The following is a 13,118-nucleotide window of genomic DNA, read 5'->3' on the forward strand; positions in this document are numbered from 1 at the left end:
GGCGATCAGCCCCACCAGCCCTGGGGACACACACCCCCCCATCAGCCCCCCCCTCCAAAACACCCCCCAACCCCAAAGTGGGGCTGGGGGGGTGCCCAACAGTGGGTCAAGACCCCTGAAAAAGGGGTGGGGGTGTCCCCAACAGGAGACAGAGCCCCCAAAATGGGGTAGGGGGGTCCCCAACGGGGTGGAGGGACCCCAAGGGGGGCGGTGGGGGTCTGGGGGGGTCCCGCTCACCGGACAGGAGGAAGATGCCGCCGCCAGCAGCCGCGATGCCGGCCTTGCGCCGGGGGTCGTCGTCCCCGCAGCGGGTGCACTTCATCCCCGCCACCGCCACCGCCAGGGCCAGCGGGCCCAGCACCCCCGCCACCACCATCATGGCCCGCGTCGCCTGCATGTACCCTGGGGGGCACGGGGGGGTCAGCGGGGGCGGGGGGGGCAGGGGGCCCGGGGGGGTCACAGGGGGTCAGGGGGTCACAGGGATGGGGGGTTCAGAGGGTGACAGAGGGTCACAGGGATGGGGGGGGTCAGAGGGGTCACAAGGGGTCAGGGGGTCACAGGGATGGGGGGGTCAGAGGGGTCACAAGGGGTCAGGGGGTCACAGGGGGTCACAGGGACGGGGGGGTTCAGAGGGTCACAGGGGTCACGGGGGTCACAGGGGTCAGAGGGGCCCAGGGGGGCTTGGGGGGGGTCACAAAGCCATCAGGGGGTCACAGCGGGTCAGGACCCCCCATCCTGTCGCCTTTAAGCCCGGGGGGGTGTCCGGGGGGACGGGGGGGGACGGGGGGGGGAGCCCGGTGTGGGGGTGGGGCCGTGTTCCCGGTTTATGGCCCCGGGTCAGACTTTGGCCGTTCCCGGGCGGGGATCGGGCCCCCGCCCCACACCGGGTGTGGGTCCCCCCCAGCGCCGGGGAGGGACACGGGGACACACCGGGGGGGGGTCCCCGGGGGGGGGTCAATGAAACGGGTGTCCCCCCCCGTCGGTGGTGGGGGGGACACCCCGTAGGTCACGTCAGGGTCACGCGGGTTGCCCGGGGCCACCACGGGTGGGGGTGGGGCGGGGGGGGACTTTGCACCCATCGCGGGGGGGGGACACCCCGCCGCGCCCCAACGGCCGTTCCCGCCCCACCCCCCCACGGGACGGGAGTTTCAGCGAAACTGAAGGCACCGGAGTTCCCCGGGGGGGGACGGGACGGGGGACAGGACCGGACACGGGGGACCCCCCCTGGGGGGTGGGGGGGCAGATTTCAGTGTTGTCCCCCCCCGGAGGCGGACGCCCGGGTCCCCTTTTGGGGGGTGGAGGGGTCCCGAGGCCGGGGGGACCCCGCTGACCCCGCGGGTGGGAGGTGGGGTGACCCCCCCGGTGTCCTGTCCCCCCCCTCCCCAGGGACACCCCCCCCTCGAGGACTCAGGTGTGTGGGAGGTGCCCCCCCCCCCCCCCCAATCCCTGAGACATCCCCCACCAAAACCCCTGCGCCCCCCCCGGACCCCCATGTCCCTCGTGTCACCTCAGGCTCTGCAGCCCCCACGTCCCCATTGTCCCCCCATGTCCCTATGTCCCCCCGTTGTCCCCATCGCCCCCCGTGTCCCCATCGCCCCCCGTGTCCCCGTTGTCCCCATCGCCCCCCGTGTCCCCATCGCCCCCCGTGTCCCCATCGCCCCCCGTGTCCCCGTTGTCCCCATCGCCCCCCGTGTCCCCATCGCCCCCCGTGTCCCCGTTGTCCCCATCGCCCCCCGTGTCCCCATCGCCCCCCGTGTCCCTGTTGTCCCCATCGCCCCCCGTGTCCCCGTTGTCCCCATCGCCCCCCGTGTCCCCATCGCCCCTGTGTCCCCGTTGTCCCCATCGCCCCCCGTGTCCCCACGGCCCCCCCTCACCGGGCAGGGCCAGGATGGAGTCGAAGGTCTTGCACTGGTGGTGCCTTGTGTCCCCCCATGTCCCCCCATCGCCCCCCATGTCCCTGTTGTCCCCATCACCCCCCATGTCCCCATCGCCCCCCGTGTCCCCATCGCCCCCCGTGTCCCCACAGCCCCCTCACCGGGCAGGGCCAGGATGGAGTCGAAGGTCTTGCACTGCAGCTGCCCCGTGCTCTGGCTGGCGCAGCTCATCCACAGCCCCTGGTAGGTGACCACGGCGGTGATGATGCTGTCCCCGGCGAAGGACGACATCTGCCACTGCGGCAGCGCCGTGGCCGCCACCAGCGCCCCCCACCCCGCCACCGCCAGCGCCAGGCCCAGCACCTGCAGCCCCCCGTGCGCCATCGCGGGGGTCGACGGCCCCACAGACACCCCACAGACACCCGCGGAGCCCCTACGCAGACCCGATAGACGGTCTGTGGGAGATCCTACGGAAACCTGAAGGAGAACCTACAGACTCCCCACAGACACCCTCCGGAGGCCCTACACAGACTCTATGGACACCCTATAGGCAGCTCAGGGGAGATCCTACGGAAACCTGAAGCAGAACCTACAGACTCCCCACAGACTCCCTCCGGATCCCCTCCAGACACCCTATAGACTCCCTGCGGAGCGCCTGCAGGCAGCGTGGAGCAGACCCTATACGCGGCCTAAAGAGAGCCTACAGCCCATCTACTAAGAGCTGACAAGTGCCCTATAGAGGCCCCACAGACGCCTTACAGAGACCCTATAGAGCCCTCCAGGAAGGCCCTATAGACAGGCTAGAGAGAGCCTACAGAGAGCCTGTAGATACCCTGCAGACGCCCCACAGAGCCCCAGGAGCGGCCGAGGCCCTATAGGCGACCCTATAGGCACCGCGAGCCAGAAGGGCAGGGAGGGCGGGGGGCAGCGAGGCTGCGGAGACCCCCAGCCCCAGGGAGCCCCTATGGCCCCTACGGAGACCCCCTACGGAGACCCCCTACAGCCCCTGTGGGACCCCACCGACAGCAGCAGAGCCCTCTATAGCCCCTATAGCCCCTATAGGCGCCGCAGCGGCCACCCCGGCGCGGTTGGGGCGGGGCAGGTGCGCACACCTGTATATGGGGGCCGGCGCGGGTGACGTCAGCAGGGCGGGGGCGTGGTGACGTCAGCAGGGCGGGGCCCAGTGACAGGGACGAGGGGACAAGGTGGCGCTGGAGGGGGGGAGGGCGGGGGGTGGTGTTTGGGCGCGGGGTGAGCGAGGGGTCAGGGGTGTGACCCGCCGGGTGGCCCCGCCCCCCCGGCCCCGCTCCCGGCCACGCCCTGCCCCACCCTCTGCCCCCGTGGGGCCGCCCGGCGGGGGGGAGGGGTTGGGGGGCTATAGGGGTGGCTATGGGGGGGGGGGGTATTTCCCTACCCCCCCTCCCCCCCCCCAGTCCCTCATTAACTGCCCCGTTAATTAATGGTCACCGGGGGCGGGGGAGGGGAAGACAGAAGATAGCGGTGTGGGCGTGTCTGGGGTCAAAGGGCAGAGGTCAGGTGGGGGTCGGGGTCAGGGCCAAAGGTCAGGTCAGGGGTCATGGTGGGGTCAGAATTTGGGCAGGGGCCGGGGTCAGAGGTCAGGACAGGGCGTGGCGGGGTCCCAGGGGTGGTGTTGGGGGGTTCCCGAGGGAGCCCTGTGCCCCCCCCCCCCCCCTCACAGCCACCCCCATGATGTCACACATGTGACATCACCGCACTCTGCCCCCCCTGGCAGCCCAAAGCCGCCCCTGTGACATCACAAGTGTGACATCACGGGGAGGGGGGGTCTGCCCCTCCCTCTCACTCCCCCCCCTGTCACGTCGCTGTGGGACGGGGCGTGTGATGTCACGGGGAGCGGCTGTGACATCACACTGCTGGGAAACACACCAGCCCCGCCCTGGGGGAAAGCGAAAGTGAAAGTATGGTAGGGGGGTGTCGGGGGGGGGGGGGGGGGTGTGTCTTGGTGCCTCCCGGGGGGAGATCCTCCCGGTTCATGGATGGGGGGTATCGGTGGTTGGGGGGGGTCCCGTGTGGGCGGGGCCGCGTGGGTGGGGCCGTGTGGGCGGAGCTCCCCTTGTTCCTCCCGCCCCCCCCGGCGCTATGGGGCTGCTGCTGCTGCTGCTGCTGCCCTGGGGAGGTACTGGGGGGGTCCGGGGGGGTCACTGGGAGCGGGGGGCGCTGGGAGGGGTCACCGGGACCGGAGGGGGTGTGTCAGTGGGGAACGGGACCTGGGGGTGGGGGTCCGGGATGGGACAAGCCGGGGGGGGGTACCGGGGTGCTGGGGGGGGTCTCTGGTCGGGGGTGGGGGTCCCGGCACCCCCCGCTGACCCCCCCTTCCCCCCCCAGCACTGGGGAACTTGGGGGGCGGGGCGGGGGCCTGCGCCTGCACCCACAGATGGCCCCGGGAGCCCCCCCCCACCGTGCGCCTGCCCCCCCTCGCCCCCCGCCTGCTGCGGGCGGAGCTCTGCCCCCACCACGTGCTCAGGTGAGGGACCCCCAACTCCCCCGGGACCCCCAAACCCTCCGGATCCCCCATAGCTCCCATCCCCCCTGTGACACCCCACATCTCACCCCACCCCTCATCCTGCCCCGGGCCACCTCCCCCCCGCCCCCCCCCCCCAGTACCCCCAACCCCACCACAGGACCTTCCTCCTCTACCCGACCACCCCCCGAGACCCCGAACCCCCCCCTGGGACTCGCCCCCCACTTTCCCCCCTGGGACCCCCCCCACTCCCCAACATCCCCCGGGAACCCCAACCTCCCTCGGACCTCCCTACCCCAGGACCCCCATTATCCCCCCGCCCCCCCCAGCCCCTGTCCTCAGCCCCCCCCAGCCCCCCCCTCCCCCCCAGCAGGAAAAGCGGAACTGGGCACTGGTGCCCGGGGAGGCTCCGACTGGAGATGGGGGGGGGGGGGGGGGCGGGGAGGGGGTCCACACCCCATAGACAGGCTTGTCCCTGCTCCACAGATGGGGTGTGGGGCCTAGAGATGGGAGGGAGCCTCCCCTGTGCCCCACAGCAGCTCCTGTGCCCCACATCAGCCCCCCCGTTCCCTCCCCGTGCCCCATAACAACCACCCAGCCACCATGCCCCACATCAGCACCCCCCCCCCCGTGCCTCCCCCCAGGTTTGTGCTGCCCCACAGGCAGCTCTGTGGGCTCCGGGATTCGCCGTGGGTCGTGGAGCTGCTGCAGCTCTGGGAGCGCCAAGGTGGGTCCCTGTCCCGCACCCGGGGGGTGGGGGCGACCCCTGGGGCTGCCCCACACTTTGGGGGGGAACCTCAACCCCTCCCATCCCCTCCTCTGCCCCACAGTGGCTCAGAGACCCTCCCTCAGACCCTCGGCTACGGATGGACCCACAGACAGACCCACTAATGGACCCATGGCTACAGACAGACCCCTGGCTGGACCCCCTGCCAGCCCCATGGCCCCACTGAGCCCCCCAGTCCCGGAGGAGCCCCTGGCTGGCCCCCCAGCGCAAGGCAGCCTCCCCCCGAGCAGCCCCCAAGTCCTGAGGCTGGGTGAGGGGCGCCAGGCCTTGCTCCCCACTCCTGCGGGCTGGAGCCACCAGGAAAACGCGGGGCGGGACCTTCAGATCCCATGGCCCGCTGTGGGGCCGGTCCCCATCTCTGTAGGGATGGCCATGGGGCTGGTCCTGCTGGGAGCTGCTCTGGGCCTGGGGGGAGTCCTGGCACGCTGGGGGCGCTGCCGGGGGGCAGGGAGAGGCAGGTGGCCAGGTCCCCCCCCTTCGCCTGAGGACCTGACGCCCCTCTCCTGCCCCACAGGTGTGGGGCCGGTGTACAGCCCCTGTGAATCAGTGTGAGTCCTGCTGCCCCCCCCGGCTCCCCGCTGGCATTAAACTGCTGCTTTTGAGCCCAAATCTGTGTCTGTGGGGCAGGGGAGAGCCGTTGGGGGGGGCAGCGTAACCCGGAGGACAGGTGTGTCAGGAGCACAGACTTGAGGGGAAGCACACGTGCACCGGGGAGCACATGTACGGTGCCAGCGCACACGTGTGGGGGAGCACACGTATGTCAGGAGCACACGCGTGTGGGGACACACACTCAGCCTCACCCGCGCCTGAAGGCCACCACGGCTTCCCTTTATTTTGGCATGTCGGTCGTGTGTCGCGGGGGGGTGGGCGCTTGTCCCCGGGGCACCGTGGCGCCGTCCCCGTGCCGTCCCCGTGCCCTCAGGGCTCCAGCAGCTGCTCGCAGGCGCGCGCCAACTCCCCGAGCTTCAGCCGGGCGTAGTCCACCCGGTTCAGCGCCATCTGACAGCCCTTGCGGGCCGAGTAGCTGGAGCCCTCGTGGGGTTGCCCGGTGGCCACCTGGGGAGGGCAGAGCTGGGGTGACGCTGACCTTTGACCCCCCCGTCCCCGCCCCCTGCCCCCCGCCCCCCGCCCCCCTGACCTGGGTGAGGTAGCGGATCTGGGCCGAGAGTTCGGACTCCACTTTCTGGACGGCGGCGCTGAACTGGGCGGCCTGGCGCTCCAGCAGCCGCTCCCCGGCCTTCTCCTTCGACAGCTCCAGGATCACCGTGCCTACGGGCAGGGCGGGACCTCTGACCCCTCACCTCTGACCCCCGACCACCCTCCCCCAAAGATCCCTCTCTCCCCCCCCCCCCCCCCCCAAAGGGGCCTCAAAGTCAGGGCCAGGCCTAGAGCCTGACCCCACCCCCTCACCCTTGACCCCACCCTGGCCCCGCCCCCGCCCCTGACCCCAGAGCAGGCCACGCCCCCACCCCACCCACTCAGGGGCCCCTCAGAGGCCACACCCCCCGCTGCCACCACGGAAACCGCGCCCCACCCTCCAGCCCCGCCCTCCCTTAAGCCCTGCCCACACATAACCCCGCCCCCTCGCGAAGCCACGCCCACCGGCACTTTGCAGGGAGGCGCCGATCTCGCGCTCCAGCTCCTCCAGCACGCGCAGCCGCTCGTTGGCCACCCCGTAGCCCGCCATGGCCCGCGCCGGCCGCCGTACGCGCCGCTTCCGCTTCCGGCCGCCGCCACTTCCGGCCGCGCATGCGCTGCACCGCCCCCCGCGTCACGTGATACCCCCCCCCCCGTGGTGCCGCCACCGCCCCCTCTCCGCGGCCGCTCTAGGAACCGTCTCAGTGGCCCACGGTCCTCCCGCGCCCCCCGAGAGGGGTGTAGGGCGGGTACTGCAGCCCCAAAGCCCCCCGTTTCACCCCAAAAATCACCCTCCTCACGACAAGCTCCACTCAAAGGTTTTATTTACCCCAGAGAACCCCCCCTCCCCACATCCCCAACACCCACGAGACACAGCCGGGGCGTGGAGGAGGAGGGGGCGATAGGGGTGTCCCCAAAACATCCTTAAAAATTAATGTACATATAAACAGCGCGGGGGGGGGAGGGGGGGGGAAGTAATGCCCAGTCGAGTCCAGTGTTTGGGGGGTGTGACTGCACCCCGGGGGGGTGGTGTCCCCCTGAAATGGCCCCTGGAGAGGGGGAAGGGGGGACCCCCCCTTACAGCAGTCAGGCAGGGTGGGGGGGATCCTGGGGGGGACCGGGGGGGGCGAGATGAGGGTTCCCGGGGGGGGTTTGGGGGCTCACAGGGGGTCCTGGGGGGGAGGTGTGCTTGGGGGTGGGGGTGGGGTGTGTCCCCGGGGGGATTTGGGGGCCCCAGGGCGCGTTTGGGGGTCCCGGGGTTGTTTAGCACAACTGGTCCTCGTCGTCCTTCTCGTCCTTCAGCCCCTTCAGGCGCAGACGGGCGAAGTCCTCGAAGACAATGTCATCGTCCTGCCCGTAGCTTGGGGGGGGGACACCCACACCCAAATTACCCTCCCAGCCCCCCCCCCAGTGACACCCCCCCAACGATCCTCAGATCCCCCCTCCCACTGCTCTCAGAGCCCCCCCCCCCCCCAGGGAATGGTGAGGGACAGCTCAACCCTTGGGGGGCTGAGGGGTGTGTCAGTCTCTGCACAGCGCCCCCAGTTTTACACCCCCCCCCCAATTTTACACTCCCCCCCCCCCCCCTTCAACCCCCTTTATCACTCACTTGGTCTCGAACTCGATGAGGTTGGTGTCGACAGGGGCGTCCGTCTCGGGGAGGGCTGAGGGGGTGACAACAGGGGACACACAGGGTGTCAGCGTGACACGGGGGGGTCCTACCAACCCCCCCCGCCTCCCCCCTGGTGACGCCCTTACCTGAGTGGGAGCGCGGGGGGGGGCAGTGCTCGGGGGGTTTGGGGTGCATGAGGACGAAGGGCAGTTCCACCGAGACGTCCCTGTGGAATGAAGGGGATGAGTTTGGGGGGGTGGGACACACACACGGGGGGGGTCAGTGGGGTCGCGGGGGGGGACATACCCGCCACGGGCCACCACCAGCTTGACCTTGACGCGGTAGGACACCAGGATGCCCAACACCTCCTTGTTCGCTCCCTCCTTCACGCTGTGATCGGGGGGTGGGGGGTGTTAACATGGGGGGGAGACACACACACGCACAACAGGACACGCCCCCCCCCAGCACTCTGCCCCACACAAAGGGTTAGGGGTTGGGGGGGGTGGGTGATGTCTCCCCCGGGTCTGTCCCCAGAAGCTTGGGGGGGGGGGGGGGGTATCGCCCTCCCCTCCCCTTCTGCACCCCACTGCCCCCTCACAACCCCCCAGACTCCCCCAGATGCCCCCGGGCCCCCCCTTCCACTCCCCCCAGCTCTGCCCTGCCCCACTTGGGGGCGTCTGGGGGGTGTGATGTCCCCCCAGGAGCTCTGGAGGGGGATTTATTGTCACCATCCCCCCCCTTCTGACCCCCCACAGATTTCCCTGCTCCCCCCTCCTCCGGCTGTGCCCCTCCCACCCCCCAGCTCTGCCCTGCCCCACTCCCCCCGGGTCAGTCCCCAGGAGCTCTGGGGGGCGATAAACGCCCCCGTTTATCGCCCCCCCGACCCTGTCCTTCCCCCGTGCCCCCCCCTCACATGGTGCTGGACGCCAGGTTGGTGTCCTCATGCTTGAGCTTGCCGTCCAGCGCCAGCCCCCGCCGGTCCCGGTTGGTGCTGAGCAGAGGGGTCAGCGTGTACACTTTGCAGAAAGTGGCGCTGGGGGGGACCTGGTCCCTGTGGGGGAGGGGGGACATACGGGGTCAAAGGTCACCCCGGGGGGGGACGGGGTCAGCCCTGGGGCAAAGGGAACGGGGGGCGGCCAGGGGAGAAAGAGCTGGGGGTGACATCGAGGGGGGAATGGAGATGTGGTGGGCGCAGGGACAAGGGGTCAGGGGAGGGGTCAGGGGTCTCCCCTGGGGCAAAGGGGTCACTCCGAGGACAAGGGGTCTGGGGTCATCCCAGGACGCAGGGACACCCCAGGGACAGGGGCATCCCAGGGACAGGGGGTCACCCCAGGGTCAAGGCCAGAGATCACCCCAGGGTCAAGGGGTCACCCCAGGTGAGCCAGGGGGTCAGGTGGGGTCATGGGGTCACTGCCAGGGCAAGGGAGAAGGGGTTGGGGGGTCCCCAGGGGTCTCAGGGAGGGGTAAAGGGGGTGGGGTGGGGTCACCGCTCACTCCTGTTCTATCTGGGCCACGGGACACTTGTACTGGGCGGTGCTGAAGAGGCAGATGTCGGCGAACTGCCGCACTGGGGGGACAGCAATGGGTCACCCCCAGCCCCCGTGTCCCCCCCATCAGCCCCCCCATCCCCTCCCATGTCCCCTCCTGTCCCCCCCCGTTTCCCCACGCCCCCCTCACCACCCAACTCCCCCCCGTGTCCCCCAACCCCCCGGCTCCCCTTGTCCCCCCACATCCGCCCCATACCGGTGACTTTGACCCTCTTGATGCTCTTGCTGGAGTTGTTGGTGACGTGGACGTTGACGTTCAGGGGTTCCCCGTGGTAGTAGAGCTGAGGGGGAGGCACTGGCTCAGCACCGCGACCTACAGCGCCCCAAACCCCTGCCCCACAGCTGCAACCCCCAAATCCCCACCCAGCCCCACAGCTGGGACTCCCAACACCCCCTGTCCCACACCTGCAACCCCCAAATCCCACCCCCCAGCCCCTGCCCTACATCTGGAGCCCCCAATCCCCCCCCGCCTCTGCCCCACACCTGGGACCCCCAATTCCCCCCACCTCCTTGTCCAGTGACGCCTCCAGGTGCAGGGAGCGCTCGGACATGAGGAAGTGCCGGGTGGTCTCGGCGCTGGGCTGGGGGCCCGGCTGCTCTGGTGCATACTGCACCTTCCGGATCACCAACCGCACCGAGTTCCTGGTGGGGGAAATGGTGGCGGGGGGGTCACGCCTGGATCCCCAGACCCCTGGCTCCTCCTGGAGAGGGGTCCCGTGGGGGGCTGGGGGTCGCAGGGGTGCCCGGGTCCCTTCTACCTCTTGTGGATCTTTTCCTCCAGGGATTTAGCACAGAATGCCCGGATCTCGAAGTCGACACCACAAGCCTGGGGGGGTGGGGGAAACATAATACATGGGATGAGACCCCCGTAAAACACCTCCCCCCCATCTCTTCACCCCCACCCCTATCACTCCTCCACAGCCCCCCTCCCCACAAATAACTCTCAGCCCTCAGAGCCCCCCAATAACCCCCCTTTGCCTCCCCCCCATTGCCCTCCAGACCCTTCCAGCCCCACCTTGCCAGTGTCCTCGGGGCCAGGCTGCAGTGTCACGGAGCAGGGCAGGTTCTGGGGGATCTGGGGGGGTACAGAGGGGCCGGGGGGGACAAACACAACACTGAGAGGAGCTGGCTCTGCCCCCCGTGGGTTGGGTGGGAACTGTAGGGCTGATTACAGGGCAGAGAACCCCCTAACATGGCTACGGGCCAGCTATGGGACTGGGGACCCCAAATCAGCCATTGATGAGGTACCCCATGGACAGCAGGGTCCCCCCCACACCAGCTATAGAGTCAGCTGTGGAGCAGAGAACCCCAAACTCACCATTACACAAGGCACCCCACAGGCAGTGCGGCCCTCCAGCCAGCTATAGGGCAGGAGACCCCCAAACTGGCTATAGGACAAGGCACCCCACGCTCAGCAACCCCCCCAGCCAGCTATGGGCCCAGCTATAAAACAGCAAACCCCAAATTGGTTATGGGATGAGGCACGCCACAGGCAGCACAGCGCTCCAGCCAGCTATGGGGCCAGCTATGGGGCAGGAGACCCCAAACTAGCTATGGGACAAGGCACCCCACAGACAGGAACCCCCCCAACCAAGTACGAGACCAGTTATGGGACAGAGGATCCCAAATTGGCTCTGGGATGAGGCACCCCATGTGCAGCAGAGCCTGTCGGGCAGGGCTCACCGTGAAGGCGAAGGGGTGGGCGGCGGGGCCCAGCTTGCGGAGCAGGCGCTGCTGCAGGCGGGTGGGGGGGCGGCGCTCCTCGGGCAGGGGGGGCACGGCCTGGCGGGTGGCGGCAAACAGGTCCTTGCGGAAGGACAAGCCCAGGACGTCCAGGTCCTCCCGGCCGTAGCGGAAGGCGCAGGTCAGCGTCACGAACACTGCGGGGGCGGGGGGGCCGTGGGACCCAGGCAGCCGAGGGAGGTGACCCTGGCGTCACCCAGGGGGGTGGGAGCCCCCCACCATGTCGTGTCCCCCCGACCTCCACCACCAGCCCTCACCTTTCCGGTCCTTCAGGTAGTCGGGGTCCACCAGCACCACCCCATCTGCAAGGGGAGGGAGGGGGTCAGGGGGAAGTGAGGGCCCCCCAGCCCCACAGCAGGCCCAGAGGAACCCAGAATCCCCCAGCACACCCTCTGCCCCCCCCCAGCACCCTCCAACCCCCCCAAATGCCTCAGCAGCCCCTCTAGCCCCACCCCAAGGTCCCCCAAAAAAACCCTGGGAGCCCTCTCCAAACCCCCCAGGTCCATCCGTCCGTCCCCCCCCAAACCCTCCTAGGTCCACCCAACCCCCCCAGAAGCCCCCCCCCCAAATCCCACTCACCCACAGGGTCCACCCGGTCCAGGTGATCCACAAAGTCCCTCTTGCCCAGGTAGACTGTGAGCTATGGTGGGGGGGAAGGTACAGGGGGGTCAGGCCATGGGGAACACCACCCCCCCCCAAGGATGGTGTCAGCAGTCCCCTGACACTGGGGAGGCCCCAAATTTTCAGCATGAGGATGGCACCCCCAACCCCACCGGGGACGGGCACGGCTCACGTCATGAGTAACTGAGGGGGGGATGAGGGTCCCCCGGGGTGGGGGGCAGCAGGTGGTGAACCCCCCCCCCCCCCCCCCAGGGCCTCACCTTGCAGTTGGGGCTGGATTTCTTGAACACCCTGTGGGGCAAAAAAGGGTCAAAATAGGATTTTGGGGGGATGGGTGCCCCCCAACCCCCTCCCTCCACTTCTCCCCCCCCAAAAAAACATGCCAGAAACCCCTTATTCCTGAGGGAAGGGGGGGGCAACCTGAGCCCCACCAGCTGGACTGGGAGGCACTGGCGGGTGGGCAGGGGGGGGAACAGCCATGGTGGTTCCTGTTTTCCACCCAGCAGGAAGCCGGGGTGAAAGGGCCCCCCCCGCTCCTCTGCGGGGGGGTAATGCTCCCGCACCCACTCGGGGCCACTAACAGCCGTGGGAGGGCGGGAATGTGGGGGGATGGGGATGTAGGAGGAAGGGGACGCGGGGGGGGGGGGGGGGGGGGGGAAATTAGCCATGGGGCTGACAGTGGCCCTACAGCTGCCGCCCCCCTCAGTTCGGGTGCCCCCCCCAACGCTTTGCGGTCAGCCCTTCCTCCCCCTCCCGCTTCCTCCTCCCCTCCCATCCCCCCCCAGCACTTCCCCTGCCCAACCCCCTCCCAGCTGGGGCATCCCCCCGCAGGGTTCCAGCTCGCCCTCGCCATGGGGGTGGGGGTCCCGATCCCCACTGCCGTGTCCGGGGACCTCCGTAGGAGCTGTCACCCACGAACACGAACACGAACACGAACACGAACACGAACACGAACACGAACACGAACACACCCACACCCACACCCACACCCACACCCACACCCACACCCACACCCACACCCGCCCCTCACCTGGTTCCCGCCTTCTCCCCCATGCTGGAACCGGGGTGGGAGCGGTCCCGGTGCCAGTAGGGGCCTAGGCGGGGGCGGCGGGTCCCCGGGCCCGTCGCGGCGGCAGCGCAGGCCGCGGCGAGGCCATGACCAGGCCGAGGGTCACGTGGAGAAGGAGGAGGGGGCGCCTCAGCCAATCGGCGGCGGTGGCCGCGGGGGGGTCGACGTCACGGAGGTTCCCGTAGCCCCGCCCCTTCTCCGGGCCCCTCCTCGTCTTCATCCGGCGTG

The 13,118-nt window shown here is 69.7% G+C and overlaps 4 protein-coding genes across 6 annotated transcripts; 1 reads left to right on the plus strand and 3 right to left on the minus strand.

The window, feature by feature from the left end:
- Nucleotides 1-3: 3 nt before the first annotated feature.
- On the minus strand, nucleotides 4-6,076 carry CLDN7 (claudin 7; the record flags this gene model as incomplete). The annotated part of the gene is made up of 4 exons (XM_082500966.1): nucleotides 5,962-6,076; nucleotides 2,036-2,114; nucleotides 238-402; nucleotides 4-20 (listed from the first exon to the last, which is right to left on the minus strand). Coding segments are annotated over exons 2-4 (252 nt in total), but the record flags the coding sequence as incomplete, so codon positions are not given.
- Nucleotides 3,980-5,764, plus strand: LOC309685154 (uncharacterized protein). The gene is made up of 4 exons (XM_082500964.1): nucleotides 3,980-4,029; nucleotides 4,239-4,377; nucleotides 5,019-5,101; nucleotides 5,205-5,764. The coding sequence occupies exons 1-4, from the start codon at nucleotides 3,993-3,995 to the stop codon at nucleotides 5,711-5,713; spliced, it is 768 nt and encodes a 255-aa protein (XP_082357090.1). The 5' UTR covers nucleotides 3,980-3,992; the 3' UTR covers nucleotides 5,714-5,764.
- MED11 (mediator complex subunit 11) lies at nucleotides 5,969-6,879 on the minus strand. Its single transcript, XM_082500959.1, has 3 exons — nucleotides 6,764-6,879; nucleotides 6,300-6,430; nucleotides 5,969-6,217 (listed from the first exon to the last, which is right to left on the minus strand). Exons 1-3 carry the CDS (start codon nucleotides 6,846-6,848, stop codon nucleotides 6,080-6,082), a joined length of 354 nt encoding a protein of 117 aa, XP_082357085.1. The 5' UTR covers nucleotides 6,849-6,879; the 3' UTR covers nucleotides 5,969-6,079.
- A 626-nt stretch (nucleotides 6,880-7,505) lies between these two features.
- Nucleotides 7,506-12,986, minus strand: ARRB2 (arrestin beta 2). 3 transcript variants are annotated; one of them, XM_082500962.1, is made up of 15 exons: nucleotides 12,852-12,986; nucleotides 12,082-12,112; nucleotides 11,780-11,840; nucleotides 11,458-11,502; nucleotides 11,141-11,337; nucleotides 10,473-10,532; nucleotides 10,216-10,283; nucleotides 9,964-10,099; nucleotides 9,654-9,738; nucleotides 9,405-9,477; nucleotides 8,824-8,961; nucleotides 8,217-8,300; nucleotides 8,057-8,136; nucleotides 7,908-7,962; nucleotides 7,506-7,627 (listed from the first exon to the last, which is right to left on the minus strand). In XM_082500962.1, exons 1-15 carry the CDS (start codon nucleotides 12,872-12,874, stop codon nucleotides 7,606-7,608), a joined length of 1,158 nt encoding a protein of 385 aa, XP_082357088.1. In that variant the 5' UTR covers nucleotides 12,875-12,986; the 3' UTR covers nucleotides 7,506-7,605. The 3 variants fall into 3 exon arrangements, with proteins under 3 accessions (XP_082357088.1, XP_082357087.1, XP_082357089.1); XM_082500961.1 differs by having other exon boundaries at nucleotides 7,506-7,658; XM_082500963.1 differs by lacking the exon at nucleotides 8,217-8,300 and having other exon boundaries at nucleotides 7,506-7,658.
- Between the last annotated feature and the right edge of the window lie 132 nt (nucleotides 12,987-13,118).

The sequence above is a fragment of the Vanellus vanellus genome (assembly GCF_965231255.1).
Source record: "Vanellus vanellus genome assembly, contig: HAP1_SCAFFOLD_730, whole genome shotgun sequence".
Lineage (NCBI taxonomy): Eukaryota > Metazoa > Chordata > Aves > Charadriiformes > Charadriidae > Vanellus > Vanellus vanellus.

What these genes read in the sequence shown, in the direction of transcription:
- ARRB2 (XM_082500961.1), bottom strand. Translation starts at nt 12,874, where the DNA reads ATGGGGGAGAAGGCGGGAACCAG. An exon ending in GGACCGGGTGGACCCTGTGG is followed by an intron (nt 11,503 to 11,779) that starts GTGAGTGGGATT and finishes CTCCCCTTGCAG; the next exon opens with ATGGGGTGGTGCTGGTGGAC. An exon ending in CTCATCGAGTTCGAGACCAA is followed by an intron (nt 7,659 to 7,907) that starts GTGAGTGATAAA and finishes CCCCCCCCCAAG; the next exon opens with CTACGGGCAGGACGATGACA.
- MED11 (XM_082500959.1), bottom strand. Translation starts at nt 6,848, where the DNA reads ATGGCGGGCTACGGGGTGGCCAACGAGCGGCTGCGCGTGCTGGAGGAG. An exon ending in CGCCTCCCTGCAAAGTGCCG is followed by an intron (nt 6,431 to 6,763) that starts GTGGGCGTGGCT and finishes CCCTGCCCGTAG; the next exon opens with GCACGGTGATCCTGGAGCTG. An exon ending in AGATCCGCTACCTCACCCAG is followed by an intron (nt 6,218 to 6,299) that starts GTCAGGGGGGCG and finishes TGCCCTCCCCAG; the next exon opens with GTGGCCACCGGGCAACCCCA.
- LOC309685154 (XM_082500964.1), top strand. Translation starts at nt 3,993, where the DNA reads ATGGGGCTGCTGCTGCTGCTGCTGCTGCCCTGGGGAG. An exon ending in TGCCCCCACCACGTGCTCAG is followed by an intron (nt 4,378 to 5,018) that starts GTGAGGGACCCC and finishes GCCTCCCCCCAG; the next exon opens with GTTTGTGCTGCCCCACAGGC. An exon ending in GCAGCTCTGGGAGCGCCAAG is followed by an intron (nt 5,102 to 5,204) that starts GTGGGTCCCTGT and finishes TCTGCCCCACAG; the next exon opens with TGGCTCAGAGACCCTCCCTC.